This window comes from Notechis scutatus, chromosome 5, assembly GCF_049901735.1.
Source record: "Notechis scutatus isolate UNSWTSFEM ecotype Mainland chromosome 5, rNotScu1.2, whole genome shotgun sequence".
NCBI lineage: Eukaryota > Metazoa > Chordata > Lepidosauria > Squamata > Elapidae > Notechis > Notechis scutatus.
This window is the reverse complement of record NC_142013.1, coordinates 63,774,667-63,793,201: the sequence shown is the minus strand read 5'-3', so window position 1 is coordinate 63,793,201 and position 18,535 is coordinate 63,774,667. Positions and strand designations below refer to the sequence as shown.

The window sequence follows — 18,535 nt, the reverse complement described above, 5'->3', positions numbered from 1 at the left end:
TCTGTAGGCTTTGAAGGTTTACAAATGGGATTGCATAGCTGTGTAACACATCTGTGTCAATAACAGAAACTATTCCATTCCTTTTAATGACTCTAAGGTAGTTTACATTTAAAAAGTAACAACAATTAATGAAGAAACAGATCATAATAGATAAGAAAGATAATGAAGGCTCAGGTTACTTCTCTTTTGAGTTTAATAGTGGAGAGAAATGTGTATTAGAAAATCACTTTAGAAGCAATGTCATGATGTATCTGCATTGAATATTTTTTAAAAATGGGGAATCACAATCTATATATTTAAGCCATCTAGTGCATGTGTATTTTTCTTGGGATCCTGGCTTATTCCTATCACAGGTCATTCAGCGACATTCTACAACTCGTTACTTGTGAACTATAAAGACCATAATCGCCAATGAGCTAAACTAGATGACATTAAGTAACATTTAGTGCACAACCTGCATAATATATTTTAACTAAGTTTTGCTAAAAAAAATGAAAAGTTAATTTGACCTAATATTTATGTATCTTCATACCAAATGGCAGAAATTATAAAACACAATCATTACTTACATCTGTATTTATCTTCCAAATGTGCTTTACACAATGAAATTATACCAGTTTTAAAAGACAGGACTCGGATCCTTCCAGTTCGACCCCTATTGATATTAAAGAAATAAATAAATAAGCAATAATGTAGATCCAAATAATAATACCTATATCTAAGCTTATTAAAATGCTAGAAATAAAAAAGAATTTCCAGTTCTAGCACAAAAACAAAATAAAAAAGATCAGAGGAATAGTTTATATTGGAGTAAGTACATACCATGTTTTCCCGAAAATAAGACAGGTCTTATTTTCTTTTTAGCCCCCAAATAAGCACCATTTTCGGGGAATGTCTTGCTCGCTTACCTTACGATCACCACAGCCACACCTCCCACGCCCCGACACCTGTTGCACTGATTATTCTTCAGCTGCTCACAACTGCTCATGGCAGGACACCATGTGGCTCATCGACCATGTAGCTCATCGTGTCGGTGCCGTTACTTGCAGCAGGAGGCTGAGAGGCTCATCACGTGGGTGCTGCCATTCACGGTAGAATGCTGCATGGCTCGTTGCTCTGGTGCCGCCTCTTGCATCAGGAGACTGTGTGGTGCCTTGTGTTGTTGCATGCGTGAGCGATGGCACTGATGGGATATACCATGCGGTGTCCTGCTGCAAGTGGTGGCACCCGCACGAGCCACATGGCATTCTACCATGAGCGGCATGCATCCTGTTGCAAGCGGTGGCACAAGCACAGCATGCCATGTGGCATCCTGCCACAAGCAGAGGCACTGGCATAACAAGCCACGCAGTATCCTACCATGAGTGGCAGCACCCGCACGATGAACCTCACGGCTTCCTGCCGCAAGCAGTGGCACAGTGTGATGAGCCACGTGGCATCTGGCTGCGAGTGGCCTCAGAAAAAGTTGGAAAGCAGCATGACAGGTATCAGGGTGTGGGAGGCTTGGATGTGATGGTCCTAAGGTAAGCAGGTGCAGGGTGCTTGGGGCAGCTCCACCCCCCACCCACACACACACACTCTAGCTTGATTTTTACACCTGCACCTCACCCAACTCATACAACCAAATGGTCGGCGGAGTTTAACTAGGGCTTTTTGGGGGGTGGGGTTTATATTAGGTGCAGACATGAAATTTGGTCTAGGGCTTGTTTCGGAGTGGGTTGTATTTTTGAGGAAACCCAGTACAATGTACTACGTATGAGTAATTATATTCATACAATTTTAGAATAATTTGTATGCTGAAACTTTTTGTAATATTTTCAGAGTTAAAAGCATTTTCCTAAGTCATAAATATAATCCATTTCCAATTCTGAATAGAATTCTGCATATACAATTAGACTTGTATATACACTTAGTTTATGAGAAGTAGCTTACAATGAAATGTACTTAACATAGTTACATTTTGGCACCAAAAATATTTAATAATTGTATTAGTATTTGAATAGGACAATAAAACAATTGAAACCAATTAACAAGTAATAAGTTCTAATTCTAGGGTCATACAGAATTTCAAAATTGAATGGTGTAATTAATTTTATTGTTTTTAAGATAGAGGATGGTAACTTTCAACAACTCTTTGTGAATTTCAAAATAATCCCAAATTTTCTCCCATTAAAACAACTATCAGTTGTTATTTTGTTAAAAAAATGAACAGTGGTTTATTACAATCAACTGGTACAGAAAACTACTGAGACCTACGTGTCATAAACATTCAAAAGCCAGTTGAGGCACATATCTACACATAGAGGGACGTTGACTAGGTTATTGTGCTCTTGTTCCAATTTATCATAAATGGTAGTCAAGCAGTTAATGATCTGAAGTATATCAATTGGTTGGTCATTCTGTTTGAGGTTGTGCTGATCCAAGGCATCGCATGCAGCAGACAGATTCAAAAGATCCACTGTAATGACAAAAAAAATAAATCCTAATAGGAAACAGCTCTGATAAAATAATCATTTAAACTCAGCAACAGTTAAAATACAAATATATTAAATTGAAGATACAAATTTTAAATTTATCGTTAGTGTTTTCTACTTATTGTTTTTTCTAAGCAAACGAACTCAGATTTTGTAGCACAATTGCAGTTTAAAAGCTGTTTCTTGTTCAACAAAAATTTATCAGTCACCTTCCTGGGATCATGAAGAGACATTACCTCTAATACAGAATTTATTAGTCAACTGGAAATACAATATATCATTTTTTAAAAAGGAGTTTAAGGTTAAGTGTTCACAGCTCCAGTGGGAGGCTGAATCAATGATGAGTGAACCCTTCAAGGACTAAGCAGCAGAATAACTGTGTAACTGGTGGGAGTGGGATGGGGGTAGTGCATCCATCCTTGCCTTACTTGACCTCTCAGCAGCTTTTGATACCATTGACCATGGGATTCTCCTGGGGCGGCTTCAGGGGATGAGAGTGGAAGGCCTTGTGCTGTCTTGGTTCACTTCCTTCCTCTGTGGCCACTCTCAGTCAGTGTTGATAGGAGGGGAGAGATCCAGCCCTTGTCCACTGCTTTATGGGGTTCCACAGGACTCGGTACTCTCTCCGCTCCTGTTCAACATTTATATGAAGCCGCTGGGTGAGATCATCCGTCACCATAGACTGAGGTATCACCAATATGCTGATGATACTCAGCTGTATGTCTCAGCCTGTGGTGAGTTAAATGTTGCTGTGTCCTCCCTCTCGCAGTGCCTGGAGACTGTTAGGGGCTGGATGGGGAGCAATGTGCACATGTGTCACCTCTCCTGCAAGAGCTGCATTGATTGCCGATTTGCTTCCGGGTGCAATTCAAGGTGCTGATTGTCACCTTTAAAGCCCTTCATGGCTTGGGTCCGGGTTATCTGAGGGAACATCTCTTGCTGGCCACATCTACCCCATTAGAGCGAGGAAGCAGGGAATGTTGCGGGTCCCATCCCTGAGGCAGATACACCGGGGCCTGCTCCATGGTGGCTCCTCTCTCTGGAATATCATTCCCCCAGAGATTAGAATGGCCCCCACTCTAGCACTCTTCCAAAAGGCACTGAAGACCTGGTTTTCACAGCGGGCCTGGGGAACCCAGAGCGCGATGGAGCCCATCAAATGGCTAGTGTGATCTGCTGTAGTCGGAGCGGGAGGTAGGAGTTGGTCCCCCCCCCAAAAATTTTTTTGGTACATTATACTTTACTAATTTATTTGATTCTTTTTGTTAGTTTTTTTATTTTTTTATTTTTTGTTTTAAATATGGTTTTAAATTGTGTAAGCCGCCTCGAGTCGCCATGGGCAAATAGGCAGCAATATAAAACACATAAACAAACAAACAAATAAATAAATAAAGTGTATTTGACTAAAGAGAGGTCATTCTTTTGTAGAAACCACACCCTCCCCAGTCCATGGAAAAACTGCCCTCCACAGAACCAGTCTCTGGGACCCAAAAGGTTGGGGGCTATTGATGAATAACCAAACAGGCAGAAGACTAGCAAAACACATCCATGAACACCAACTAGCAATCAGAAGACATGATGAAAACTTAACTTAACAATCCATGGACAGACTTAATCATAGGACATGCTTCACCAACTGGGGAATCGTGATCATTCTAGACAAGTCAAGTCCAAAAACATTAGAGAATTCCTGGACACTTGACACTCTGGCAAATCAGCCATCACCAGGGACATAAACAACAACTGTATACCATTCAAGAGACAACCAACAAGCCAAAAAGGAAGTACAAAGACCAGACCACCTCTTCATCAATGATCAATACCCAGATTAGCAGAGATTAACACCAAGATTAATATTAGACCAACGATCAAACAGCAAGCAATGCCCTTATCAAGGAACTATCAAACAAGCTACAGTAAGCAGTCCAACCAAAAAACCACCAAGACCACTCCCACCAATGCTGACAGTCACAAAAATATAAAATTAGAGCAAATCCCACTCCCTACAAGCACTGATGATGTTACCTAGTTTGGGTAATAAAACATCTGTAAGAAGACAACAAAGCTTACAGAACACCAAGGGTCGCTCAGTCTTACTTAAATATTGTATGGGACATCACTAATAAGCAGTAGCAATGTGAAAATATGTTTAAGTTTAATATGTTTAACATATGTGAGTTGCTTTTTCTTAATAATTTACTTAATAAAAACATTTATTTCATTATTTATCTTGACCAGAAACTTGTTATCATTTTTATATTATTATTAATATTATACACAAAAAACTACAGTGTACACAGCAAACGAGATAACTATGCTGGGTTTTGTATCACAAATCAGTAGTTGAACACTGTGTGATGTATCGGCAGATTATGCAAGCAGATCCCAGTAAGGTGGCCTTCTGCAACTGACCAATGGTGATCTTGTCAGCGCCAATTGTTTTTAAGTGCTTGCCTAGGTCTTTAGGCACAGCACCCAGTGTGCCGAGTACCCCTGGAACACCTGCACTGGTTTATGCCAGAGTCTCTGCAGTTTGATTTTCAAGTCCTGATATCTGGTGACTTTTTCAAGTTGTTTCTTGTTGATTCTGCTGTCACCAGGTATGGCAATGTTGACAATCCACACTTTTTTCTTCTCCACAATCGTGATATCCGGGGTGTTGTGTTCCAAAACTTTATCAGTCTGTATTCAGATGTCGCACAGTAGTTTTGCATGCTCATTTTTGATCACTTTCTCAGACTTATGATTCCACCAGTTCTTTGCCACAGGCAGGTAGTAGTTGTGACACAAGTTCCAGTGGACCATCTGAGCGACTGTGTTGTGACGTTGTTTGTAGTCAGTCTGAGCGATTGTCTTGCAACAGCTCAGTATGTGATTGATGGTTTCGTCTGCTTCTTTGCAGAGTCTGCATTTGGGGTCATCAGCAGATTTTTCTATTCTGTCTTTAATTGCATTCGTTCTGATGGCTTGTTCTTGGGCTGCAAGAATCAGGTCTTCTGTCTCTTTCTTCAGTGTTCTGTTGGTCAGCCATAACCAGGTCTTTTCCTTATCTACTTTTCCTTGGATCTTTTCAAGGAACTGTCCATTGCAGTGCTTTGTTACACCAGCTGTCAGCCCGAGTTTGCATCGCTGTTTTCCTGTATTGATTCTTGGTTTGCTGCACTTTGAGCAGCTTCCTATTGCTGCACTTTGAGCAGCTTCCTCCATCAAAGCTGGTTCAACACTGTCTTTCACATAATCTGCCAGCGCATGCTTCTCTTCTTTGACTGTCTGCTTCACTTGCAAAAGTCCTCTGCTGCCTGCTCTTCTGGGCAAATATAGCCTGTCAACATCACTATGCAGGTGCAGCGCACAGTGTATGGCCATCAGTTTTCTCGTTTTCCTATCTAGGCTGTCCAGCTCTGCCTGTGTCCAGCTTACAATCCCATCTGGTGATGGGTATGGCCTTGATTTATATTATATTTATTATATTATAATAAATATAATAAATATTTATAATAAATATTATATTATATTTATAGCCTTGATGGTGTTACCACCATTCAGTTTGCTTTTTAGAAGTTTTCTGACCCTTTGTGTGTGTTCTTTGCTGACCACATTTTTCACTTGCCCATGTTTGACATTGTCCAGCTGCAGTATGCCCAATTATTTGTAGGCTTTGGGTTGGTGGCACTTGATATTTTGTCCATTGGGCATTTCGATTCCATCACTTTCTACAATCTTCCTTTCTTCAGTGCCACTGTGGCGCATTTGTCTAGGCCGAACTCCATGGTGATGTCAGTGCTGAAAATTTGAACTGTATTGGTCAATGATTGGATTTCGATTTCTGATTTTCTATATAACTTCAGACCATCCATGTGCAGCAGGTGAGAGATTTTCTGTGAATTTTTAGTAGTTTGATAACCCAGGTTAGTTTTCTGTAAAATTGTTGATGGGGGGTCATGGCAATGATGAACAGCAGAGGTGCCAAAGAATCACCCTGGAAAATCCCTCTTTTGATGTTGACCAGTCCGTAGCTTTCACTTCTAATAAACAGTTCTGTTTTCCAGTGCTTCATCACATTTGCAGTGAAAGTGCCAATGTATTTGTATATTCCAATGACATCCAGGCACTTGATGTGCAGTAGTGAATCAAATACTTTCTTGTAGTCAATCCAAGTTGTATGCAGATTTGTTTTTTGGCTTTTGCAGTTCTCTAGAATCATTTTGTCGATCAGGAGCTGATCTTTTGTGCCTCTGTTTCCTTATTTGTTTCCTTTCTGCTCTCCTGGCAAGATGTTATTTGCTTTTCAGTAGTCCTGGATCCTGTCAGCTATGATGCCAGTCAGCAGCTTGAACATGGTTGGCAGACACGTTATTGGCCTGTAATTTGCAGGTGTTGCCCCTTTTGCTGGATCCTTCTGTATCTAGTAGGTTTTCCCAACTGTAAACCATTCACTGACGTTTCCTGTCTGCAGCATCTCATTGAATTGTTCGGCCATTTTTTGTGTGGAGGCTGGTTAGGTATTTGAGCCAAAAGCCATGCAGTTGATCATTGCCAGGCGATGTCCAGTTCTTGATTTTTTTTTTTTCACTATGTTGCTCATCATTTCAGTAGTTATTTCCAGTTGGTCCATTTTGTTCTTGGACAATTTCATCTCAAAGTTTCTGATCCACCCAGCATTTTTGTTGTAACATTTCATAGTGTCCCACAGGTCTTTCCAAAACTGACTAGTTGCAGTTTTCTCAGGGTTTTTAATTTTCGTATCCCCCGTCTGATTCAGACTCTGATAGAACCATCTTTGGTCTGATTGGAACAACTGATTTTGTTTGTACTGGATGACTCTGGCTTCGTATCTTTCAATTTTTCTTGCTGTTGCTGTTATCTGCTTCACAATTTCCAATGCTTCATCAATTTTTCTTGTGCTAAGCCTGTATTTTTTGATCAGATGTTTCTTGATCTTGCTGTTCTTCAGCTTTTTCTCCTGCAAATTCTTCAAGTTGCTTGCACCTGCTCGCAGTCTCTTGATTTTCAATTCCAACCTGATTTTCCACTGTGGTTTTCCAGTCAATTTTCTAGGGGGCTGCAGCTGTTGAATCCCAGTTCTTCTGTTACTATGACTGCTGTACTGTAAGCAAGCTAATTTGTTTGTTCAATTGATGTTATCTGGACTGCTGCAAGTGGATAATTCACACCTATCATCAGTGGTGCCAAATGTTTTCTAGGCAGAGTCTTCTACGTTGGAAGCCTTCTTCTTTCTGCATTTGATGCAGCATGTGCCAAGATTTTAGACTTCAGTTCTTGCTGCCTGGCATTGAGTACTCCTGGTGTTTCAATGATGACTTCAGGCCCTTGCTGTTCCTGTTCTTGCAAAATAGCTGCATTTTCTTCTTCTTCTTCTAACAACAACAACAATAATAATAATAATACACAAAAATGACAGCATACACAGCAAATGAGATAACTATGCTGGGTTTTGTATCACAAATCACTAGTTGAACACTTCCCAAGTGTTTAGGACTGTGTGATGTATCGGCAGATTATGCAAGCAGATCCCAGTAAGGTGGCCTTCTGCAACTGACCAATGGTGATCTTGTCAGCGCCAAGTGTTTTTAAGTGCTTGCCTAGGTCTTTAGGCACAGCACCCAGTGTGCCGAGTACCACTGGAACCACCTGCACTGGTTTATGCCAGAGTCTCTGCAGTTTGATTTTCAAGTCCTGATATCTGGTGACTTTTTCAAGTTGTTTCTTGTCGATTCTGCTGTCACCAGGTATGGTAATGTTGACGATCCACACTTTTTTCTTCTCCACAATCGTGATATCTGGGGTGTTGTGTTCCAAAACTTTGTCAATAATTAATATTATTGTTTAATAATAATAATAATAATAATAATAATAATAATAATAATAATAATATAATCTTGACCAGAAACTTTTGTGTATGTGTTTGCATATATACACACACAATTTTCAGATAGAACCCCCACACACAAATACATCATTCAGTGGCAGTGGGCAGTAGCACTGAACTCCAAGGATTCAACTTAAGATGTCTTTATATTATCTTTACTAATGTCTTATTGAGAGTGATATGTGGGATAAATTCAAAGACCCTCCCCCCCAACTTTCATTAAGCTCTCTTCAGCTGCAGACATGTAAGCAAAATGGGAGAAGGTTAATTTAACTGATCTATGCATGGAAGTAATGGATAATTTAAAGATTTGATTTCTTGTAACTGATATGACAGCTTTTGTGTATCTTTTTATATACATCACTGGCAGCATATAGACTGAAAATAGTCACTAATCAGGAAAATTAATACATAGAAGGCAGAGTGGGACTGTATGCATTGAATAGAGGTACCAACCACTATGTGTTCAAAAAGCTGAATGCCAATTGGCTATTTATGCAAAAGCCATTCCATTATTGTATTGTAATTGATATAGTTCCTTCAGTATATAAACATTTAAAATATGGTTTGGCAAAGAATTGCAAGAATTTTATAGAGAGTAGAAAAACCAAAACTAAGATTTTCTTAGTCTAAAACTGCATTGTAGAGAAAGCTGCCTATACAAACTACACAGTGATGGGATTCAAATTATTTTACTACTGGTTCTGTGGGCGTGGCTTGGTGGGCGTTGCAGGGGAAGGATACTATAAAATCTCCAGTCAGAGGTGGTATCTGCCGGTTTTCCAAACTACTCAAATTTTCTGCTACCCGTTCTCCAGAACTGGTCAGAACCTGCTGAATACCACCTCTGAAACTACACTAATTGAAGGAGCAGATATAGCTAATTAATTTCATAGGTAGCTGTGGTACAAGAAACAAAAGAAGAAAATAACTCAATAAGATAAATGTTTAAAATCTGGAACCTTTTAAAAGGAAGAGAAAATCTGACCTAACCTCACCATCAAAGAACATGGCAGAAGGACCATTTTCTTCTGAAGGATTTTTCAAAGAAGATAAGAAGATTATAAAATCTTAAAAGAGATTTACATCTGATTTCTAGAGAGATAAGGACAGAAGAGGATTTTTGAGTGAAGACATCACTTCTATGATTTGATTTTATTCTTATCATTTTCCCTTTTGTGAGAAATCTAAACTCAAAATTCAGTAATGGTAAAGATTTTACCAATCTGGAGATACTGGTTTGGAATATAATCCTATTTGCTTTATTGGGATCTAATTCCTGCAATCAGCTTTAATCAGTATTTAGTCAAGGTTCCATGATCTCTATTTAATGGATCTTTTGGGGGGGGGGGGGGCAATTACAAAAGAAATCCCAACATAAGGTTTTTTTACTCCAGGTTTTCAATTTTGGAATGAAACTTAAAAGACATTTGAATAGGGAAAATGTTTGGAATTTTAGTATAAAAAATAATATTAATACATATTGCAAAAGTATAGCCTTATCATCAGTTGTTCTTTTAAGGCATTTCTTTATTCATTTCTGCATCATACTGTATTATTTGGAGATCTATATATAGTATTATACTAACCTGGTATTGACTTATTTCCATATCAAAATATTTTACTATTAACAATATAATTTCTGCCAATTCTGTTGAATGAAAAGTGGATGTAAACCAACTTTTTGTCAAAAACGTATAGAAGTACAAAGACAAAAATCAGAGGAAGCCTAGTATTTATCATAATAATAACATATTAATTATATATTTACAATAATATATTTAATACAATTAATGTAATATATTAATTATATATTGATATAATATATTTATGTTAATTTATCATAAAGATCTTCTCACAAGTAACTATGCATAGCAGAAAATTAATTTAATTTTAAAAAAAGACTTGAAAGCAAAATCGGATTCTTATAAGTATGACTTTAATAATAAACCATCAAATTAGAATGACAAGTTAAAAAAAAAATAGACTGGGGGGCAAAATGCCAGGAGTGTTCAGTTCATAAAATCCAAAAACTTTTTTACATTCCACTGACTATGCTATCAGAATACTCTACTCACTAATTATGACAAAACAGGGGAATACAGAAGATAAACAACAAACCCAAATGTGAACCAAAACCTGCTACTTTTCATGATTCAATTTCATAACTGACATTTTTATCAAATCAAAATATTTTCAACAATATTAATGAAGAGCCAATTTAAAAAGCAAGCAAAATCATTTTTGAATCATCACAATTTGAAGCTAAAAATGGAAAAAAGGTAATATATCTCTTCAAGAAAAAGCTATTAAAATGATAATGTAAGTCTGTCAGGTGCAAATAATTTGAGGAGGAAAAATTGCACCCTGGGTAGATGGGAAAGAAATCAGGTTATAAACCTGATATTATAAAGAATTTACCACTGAATTTAGAAAAACAAACCCAAAATGATGAATGGGAATTTATAATCTTATGTTTTCAGGTTGAATTTGGGAGAAAAAAATAGTTCAAATGTTGTGCACCAAGCGACAACAAAACAAAGTTCTGTGGAATATATTTTCATTCATTTCTTTAAAAATGCAATTAAGAAACATTCGTGAAGGTATTCAGAATACTCACAACAGAGAGCTTTCTGTAGTCTTCGGAGCTTCATGGCAGTTCTATATGCTGAGAATCGAACATTGTTCAAATCAGCTATGACACAAGTAAAAGAAAAGGACATGAATTATTTTATCATCAAGCATGTTTACTCAATGAACTTAAAAGAACTCCTACAGTATCTTTAAATGCAAACCAAATCACCTATCACTTTATATAAAACAAAAGAAAACCAGTGACTATAAAGAAATAGTACTATTACGCTCTGAACAAAAACAGCACAGTTTAGCCTGAGTAAAGTGCTATTTATAACTATAATTCTCTTCATATTAGTGGGAATATAGTCTATCATGCTCAGTGGGTATCACTTCTGTAAGAAGTAGAGCAATATGAATCAATTTTGTATATGTATGTGTGTTTCAAAAAGCAGCTTCAGTACTTTTCCAGAGGAAGTAGCCAAAACCACTCGCCGTCAGTTGGTAGCCTGGAAAGTACTGATAAGTAATGGGTGTTCTTATCTATGAACCAAGCCATCGTATGATGGGGCGGGGGCTAGGGTATAAGTATGTTGAATAAACTATGCTCGAGGTTCCATCCTGCTGCCTTGGATGTGAACCCGCTTCTGCAGAACCAAATAAATCAACTCGTGTTTGAAGATCCGTGTTGTGTCTTGTGTTTCGTGTGAATCGCAATCTCACAATTGGCGAGCCAGGCAGGAGCCTTCCCGGCGACCCTCGGGGTCTCGGGGACTGGTGAGTAGTGGCCACTCTATCTCCTCTTGTGAGATAAACCCTCCCCGATTCTTGAGAGGTTCCAGGAGGCTCCTCGAACCAGAAAACCCAGAGAGACACACGAACGGACTTCACCGGGTGTGAGAGAAAAGACGGTACCGAGAATAGCCAGAGTGGTCTGGGACCACGGAGAAACCTGAGTTGGGGACGCCCACACATCCGCAAACCTGAGAGAGGTCCCGGAGTGATCAGGTAATATTGTTCCTTTTTTTAAAAGTATTTTGGTAGGAATAAGAGTGAGGGATCCTTAAATTCTCAACGAAACTGAAGTGGGAAAAGCTTTAGGATTGGTGGGATATTGTAGAGCATGGATAGATCAATATGCGGTGTTGGCTCAGTTTTTGAATCAGAAACTGAGAGGCAAAGAAGAGCAAATTAGTTGGTCAGAAGGAGATAAGCAGAAGTGGGAAGAAATCAAGAGGGCGTTGGCCACTGCTCCGGTATTGGCTTTGCCTAACTTGAAGCTTCCTTTTCACTTGTATGTTTCTGCAAGATCAGGAGTTGCAGTAGGGGTGCTTGCTCAGAAAAGGGGGGGGGCGTTATCAGCCCATTGCCTTTTTGAGCAAAACGTTAGAACCAGTTGTGAGGGGATGGCCTGTTTGTGTACAAGCAGTTGCAGCCACAGCAGTGTTGGTTGTTGAAAGCAGAAAATTGACCTTTGGGGGAGCACTTGTGGTGCATTCCCCACATCAAGTGACATCAGTCTTGAGTCAGTTGGCATCCACGTGGATGACAGAGGGAAGGATTTTGAAATATGAAACTATTTTGAGAACTAGTCCAAATGTAGTCATAGGGACAGACAAGAATTTGAATCCAGCTGAGTTTTTGGAGGGATCAAGGAAGGAGTGGGAAGTAGAAGATCATGATTGTCTATTACAAGTAGATTTAATGACAAAAGTCAGAGAAGACTTGGAAGAAACTCCTTTAGAAGAAGGTGAAAGATGGTTTGTTGATGGATCTAATAGAGTAGAGAGTGGTGTAAGAAGGTCAGGATATGCCATAGTAACTGGAGAAGGAGAGGTCATTGAGAAGGGGCCTTTGTCAACAAACTGGTCAGCACAAAAATGTGAACTGTTTGCATTAAAAAGGGCTTTAGAATTGGCAGAGGGAATAGATGTGACCATATGGACAGATTCCAAATATACTTGGGGAGTGGTCCATACATTTGGGAAGATTTGGCAAGAAAGGGGATTCATTAAATCACATGGGAAACAAATTGAGCAGTTGCAATTGGTCGAAGAAGTACTCGCTGGTCTACAGTTACCACACAGACTAGCCATAGTACATGTGAATGCACATCAAAAAGGGGATAGTCCAGAAGTTGTTGGGAATCGATGGGCAGATAAGTGGGCAAAGGAGGCAGCAGGAGAGTTGATATTGCAAATGGTGTCTATTCCTTTGCTGGAAGAAGAGCCACATGAGGAATGGAAACCAGATGAGAATGATAGAAAGAAATTAGAAAAAGAGGGATGTGAAGAAACTGAGAAAGGATGGTTTACATCTAAGGGAATACCAGTTTTATCGGGACCCCAAATGAGGAATGTGATGCAGTATTTACATGAGGGAAGTCATTGGGGAACTGAAGCATTGGTACAAGCCATAAAACCACATTATTGGAGTTTAGATATGTGGACAATAGTGCACTCCATTTGTTGGAAATGTTTGATATGTTTGAAAGTAAATAAAAGTGCATCCAAAAAGACAGATAGAGGAGGACGGCCATTAGCAGCCTGGCCGTTCCAGAAGATACAGATTGACTATACCGAATTGCCACCTAGTGGTGGATGGAAATATTTGTTGGTAATCAAAGATCATTTGACAGGATGGATGGAAGCCTTTCCTACGAAGCAAGCTACAGCTTCCATGGTGACAAAAATCTTGTTAGAACAAATCATACCTAGATATGGCATGTTTGAAGTAATTGATTCAGATAGAGGTACACATTTTACACAGAAAATTCTTCAAGAAGTAATGAGGGCGATAGGGGTGAAGTGGGATCTACACACTCCTTGGCATCCTCAATCATCTGGAAAAGTGGAACGTGGGAACTTTGAAATTAAGAAACATTTGACAAAATTGCATTTAGAAAATGGATTGCCTTGGACTAAGAATTTGCCTCTGGCTTTATTAAGAATTAGAACTTGTCCTAGAAAGGATGTGGGAGTTTCACCTTTTGAAATGTTAATGGGCCGACCATATCTTACAACCCTTGGGGGACCCATACCAGAATTCAGAGATATGTTTGTGAGAAAGTACTTGCAGACACTGTCCAGGTCTCTATTGTCTCTTCACAAACAGGGACTTTTGGCACAGCGACCACCGCTAGTAGGAAGTCAACATCCCTATGAAGCTGGTGATTGGGTGCTTGTGAAGACCTGGAGGACTGAGAAATTGCAACCCAGCTGGGAAGGACCATACCAAGTGCTTCTGACTACTGAGTCTGCTGTCCGGACGAAGGAGAGTGGATGGACTCACTACAGTCATGTGAAAGCAGCTCCAGAACCTAAGAAGCCTTGGAGAAGTCACCCAGTGGAAGGACAACCTTTGAAACTGACTTTTAAAAGATAAAATCATGTATATGTTTCTGTGTATTTCAACTGTACTTGTGAGTGTTTTTGTCTTACAACAGGTTGAGGAAGCAGAAACTGAACAATCTCGATACGTTCAGAGAGCAGGGGATCTTGGGGAAGATCTCTGGACGGATAATTGCTATATCCAAGACATAAGAGCAACGGCTAAGAGTTTGAATGTTACTGATTGTTGGTTATGTATGCATTTACCTGGGAAAGCTAAAGAAGGAGTGATTTTACATGGGGTACCACTAACACAACAGATGATGGTGCCACGAGGGGAAACCAAAACTGGACCTGTAAAAAGAAAAATGACTAGGAAAGTATTTGTTCATTTAAGAGAAACGGCTTATGTTTGCTTTAAAAGGAATGTTACTGAAGGACCATTTCTTGGAGATTGGGAAAAGTGTAACAAGACATTGGAAATGCCTAAAACATGTCTTAATCATAGTATAAGTACCAGTTATAGATGTAAGAATGAATACATGCCAGAGTATACATATTACTGTCAGATGTCTGTTTACTTTGAGAACATAATCAATTGGACTAGATATTCAAACATGCCTTGGGCTATGGAAAATAATAGATGGATGCTGTGTGGAAAACATGCTTATAGAGAAATACCAAAACTATGGTCAGGTACTTGCACCATGGGTTTTGTATTACCTGTAATATACAAATTAGATAAATTGCCAAATACACGAATTAGAAATAAAAGAGAGTTAGATTCTGGAATACATCATAGATCTTGGTATGAGGGTACGGCCAGAGCTTTAATAGCCCCACTTGGAATAGGGATGAATTATCGAGATATTACCAGATTAAATAATTTTACAGTTGCTATGTTTAATGACACAATTAGAACAATTAAGATGATTAATGAGGAATTATCTGAGGTAAGACAAGTAGCTTTGCAAAACAGATTTGCTTTAGATATTGTGTTAGCTGCTAAAGGGGGAGTGTGTGCCTTAGTTCATTCACATTGTTGCACCTATATACATAATTATGAACCAAACATCACTAGAACTGTAAAAGATATGGAAGAAAGAGTGAAAGAGTATCAGAAACAATGGGATGAATCTGGAATAGCAGGTTCATTGTGGGATGCATTATGGTCTTGGCTGCCAGATGGTAGTTGGTGGAAATCTATTTTGACAACGGTTATAACAATCATAGTAATCTTGATTGCTTTATGTTGTTGTATTCAATGTTTGCCTAATTTGATGCAAATGATGATATCTGCCTGTGATAAGATAAAATTTAGTAAGCCAGAAGAAACAGAAAAATTGTTGTATAATAGAAAGGATGAAACTGCCATTTCGAAAAGAATTGATAAGGACTTAATTGCTTTTGAAACAGTTATGATCCAGAAAAGGGGGGATTGTAAGAAGTAGAGCAATATGAATCAATTTTGTATATGTATGTGTGTTTCAAAAAGCAGCTTCAGTACTTTTCCAGAGGAAGTAGCCAAAACCACTCGCTGTCAGTTGGTAGCCTGGAAAGTACTGATAAGTAATGGGTGTTCTTATCTATGAACCAAGCCATCGTATGATGGGGCGGGGGCTAGGGTATAAGTATGTTGAATAAACTATGCTCGAGGTTCCATCCTGCTGCCTTGGATGTGAACCCGCTTCTGCAGAACCGAATAAATCAACTCGTGTTTGAAGATCCGTGTCGTGTCTTGTGTTTCGTGTGAATCGCAATCTCACACTTCTAACAGACATTTCTAACAATTACCTATTGAGTTTCTTTGATCTGAAAGGCATATATTTATTTTAAAAAAGATACTTTTGTGTGTAGTGGTTAAGGTACCAGGCTAGAAACTGGGAGATTGTGAATTCTAGTCCCATTTTAGGCATAAAGCCAGCTGAGTGACTTTTGGCCAGTCGTTCTCTGTCAGCCTGAAAAAGGAGGCAATGGCAAACCATTTCTGAAAAATCTTGCAAGAGAAATTGCAGGGACTTATTGATGCTGGTAGCAACCCATCAACATCAATGTAAGGTCTTGCCTCTCCAATCTTCCAAAGAAAGTAGGATTCTTGAAACTATAGTTGTTCCAAAAGGAGCTTTTATTAAAAAGCTTGGATAGCAAGAGGCAGGAACTAAATTTTCCCCACTTAAAAACAGCCGTTTAAAGCCGTGCAAACAAAACCCCTCCCACAATACAGTAATGCAGGAAATAGAAACTCACAGCACAGCAATACAGGAAACAGAAACAGAAACTTCATCTAGAGATCTCTCCAATCCTCCCCCCTCCCACCAGAATGCCAGCAACCCAATAAAAATATATGGGACCTGACATGCCACCCCTCAGGTAAAATGGGAAGTGCACCAGAAAGAAAACAAACAGAGGGAAGGGAGACAAAGAAAACAAAATCAATGAGGTTTGTCAAGGTACATTTGATGAAATATACATATTAATTTAGGGGCATGCATATGTTTTTGTGAACCCATTCATTGTGTGAGGAGGGGAGGTGTTTCCAAGCTACCAGGTACTGAGTGGCTCTGTGGAATTTTCTAAAGTCTAGGATTTCTTGAACTTCAAAATGTTGTTTGCCCTCTACCATAATAGGGGGTGGAACAGGGGTATTAGCTTGACCAAGATCAGAGGTGACTTCAGGTTTCAGCAAGCTACAATGGAAAAGGGGTGGACTTGCCGTAATGACAATTGCACCATGACAGGATTAATAATGTGAACGACAGGGAAAGACCCAATGCATTTTGGGCCCAGTTTTTTAGACAGCTGCAAAAAAATTAGAAACTTGGTGGAAAGGTAAACTTTGTCCCCCACTTTGTAAGGTTTAGGTTCTATTTGTTTCTTATCTGCTTGTGCTTTATAGCAGCCTTGGTTTCATGCAAGGCTTTGCGGACCACCAGCCAAATGGTTTGCAAATGATTCACCCACTGTTTCAAGGAGGGGATTTCTGGTTCATGTGAGGGTAACTCAGGCATAGCATTAAATTCTTGCCCTGTAGCCACCCTGAATGGGGTAAAACCTGTGCTAGTGTGAACTGCATTATTATAAGCCACTTCTGCAAAAGGCAATAACTCGGTCCAGTTATCCTGCTGATAGTTAATAAAACAATGCAGGTACCGTTCTAGAACGGGGTTTATTCGTTCTATGGCCCCATTTGTTAGTGGATGATAACTCGAACTAAGTTTAGTTCCAAGTAGGTCCAAAAAGGCTTTCCAGAACTTGGATGTGAACTGGACACCTCTGTCCGAAATAATACATTGTGGAGCCCCATGCAAACAATTTATGTGGACCAAAAACAGCTTAGCCAAGACTTTGCCCATAGGAATCTTTTGGCATGGGATGAAGTGAACCTGCTTTGAGAAAAGGTCTGTGACAACCCAGATCACTGTGTTTCCAGAGCTCTTGGGCAATTATACAATGAAATCCATGGAGATCTCTCTCCATGGTGTCGAAGGGTCGGCCACTGGCTGCAGTAGACCAGGGGTTTTCCCCCTGCCTACATTTAGTGGCAGTGCAAATGGGACAGCTTGCTACATAGCTTTCTATGTCTTTTTAAAATGAGGGCCACTAAAATTGCTGTTTCAGTAAATGTAACTTTTTTCCAAACCAAAGTGACCAGCTAATTTGGAGTCATGACAAGATTGCATAGCTTTCAGCCTTTCCCTAGCTGGGACATATAGCTTATTCCCCATCCAAGCTAAATCCATCTTTTATTATGCAAGTGTGTCTATGGGTACTAAACCACTCATCTGTTTCCAAGGCCTTTTTGAACTCGGTGGTGGTGGTCTTGTCTAAGGTAAAGGATTCGTTTTTTGTCTGAGAGCATGCGACTTTAGCCAGTAATTGGGAGGCTGGGAGCATGGGATTAATTACTTCCGTCTTGACATTATAGTATTGGGGTAGTCTGGAAAAGGCATCTGCCAGAAAGTTTTTCTCTCCCGGTAAATACTTCAAAGTGAAATTAAAGTGTTAAAAGTACCATTGGACCTGTTTTAGGGACATTTTCATGGGGTTTTGAGTGCTTCCAAGTTCTTGTACTTGATCCATACTTGGAAAGGTATTTTGCTTCCTCTTAAGAAATGTCTCCAAGTTAGGAGTGCCCACCTGACTGCAAAAGCCTCTTTTTCCCACATTGCACATCTCTGTTCAATTTCAATTAATTTCCTAGAGGTGTATGCACATGGTTGTAATTTGCCTTCTGCATTCTCTTGGAGTAAAACAACACCGACTGCCAC

The 18,535-nt window shown here is 39.3% G+C and overlaps 1 protein-coding gene and 1 pseudogene across 7 annotated transcripts in view; both read right to left on the bottom strand.

Annotated features, from left to right (window-relative positions):
- DMD (dystrophin) overlaps nucleotides 1–18,535 on the bottom strand; it is a 1,185,061-nt gene that overhangs the window by 110,046 nt on the left and 1,056,480 nt on the right. For all 7 annotated transcript variants that reach the window (XM_087966867.1, XM_087966866.1, XM_087966869.1 and 4 more), the window contains exons 63-65: nucleotides 10,985–11,059; nucleotides 2,257–2,458; nucleotides 570–655 (exon numbers count right to left, since the gene is read on the bottom strand). In XM_087966867.1, coding sequence (XP_087822993.1) covers nucleotides 570–655; nucleotides 2,257–2,458; nucleotides 10,985–11,059 — 363 coding nt within the window. The remainder of the gene's footprint in view (nucleotides 1–569; nucleotides 656–2,256; nucleotides 2,459–10,984; nucleotides 11,060–18,535) is intronic.
- Nucleotides 4,804–5,941, bottom strand: LOC148130512 (uncharacterized; annotated as a pseudogene).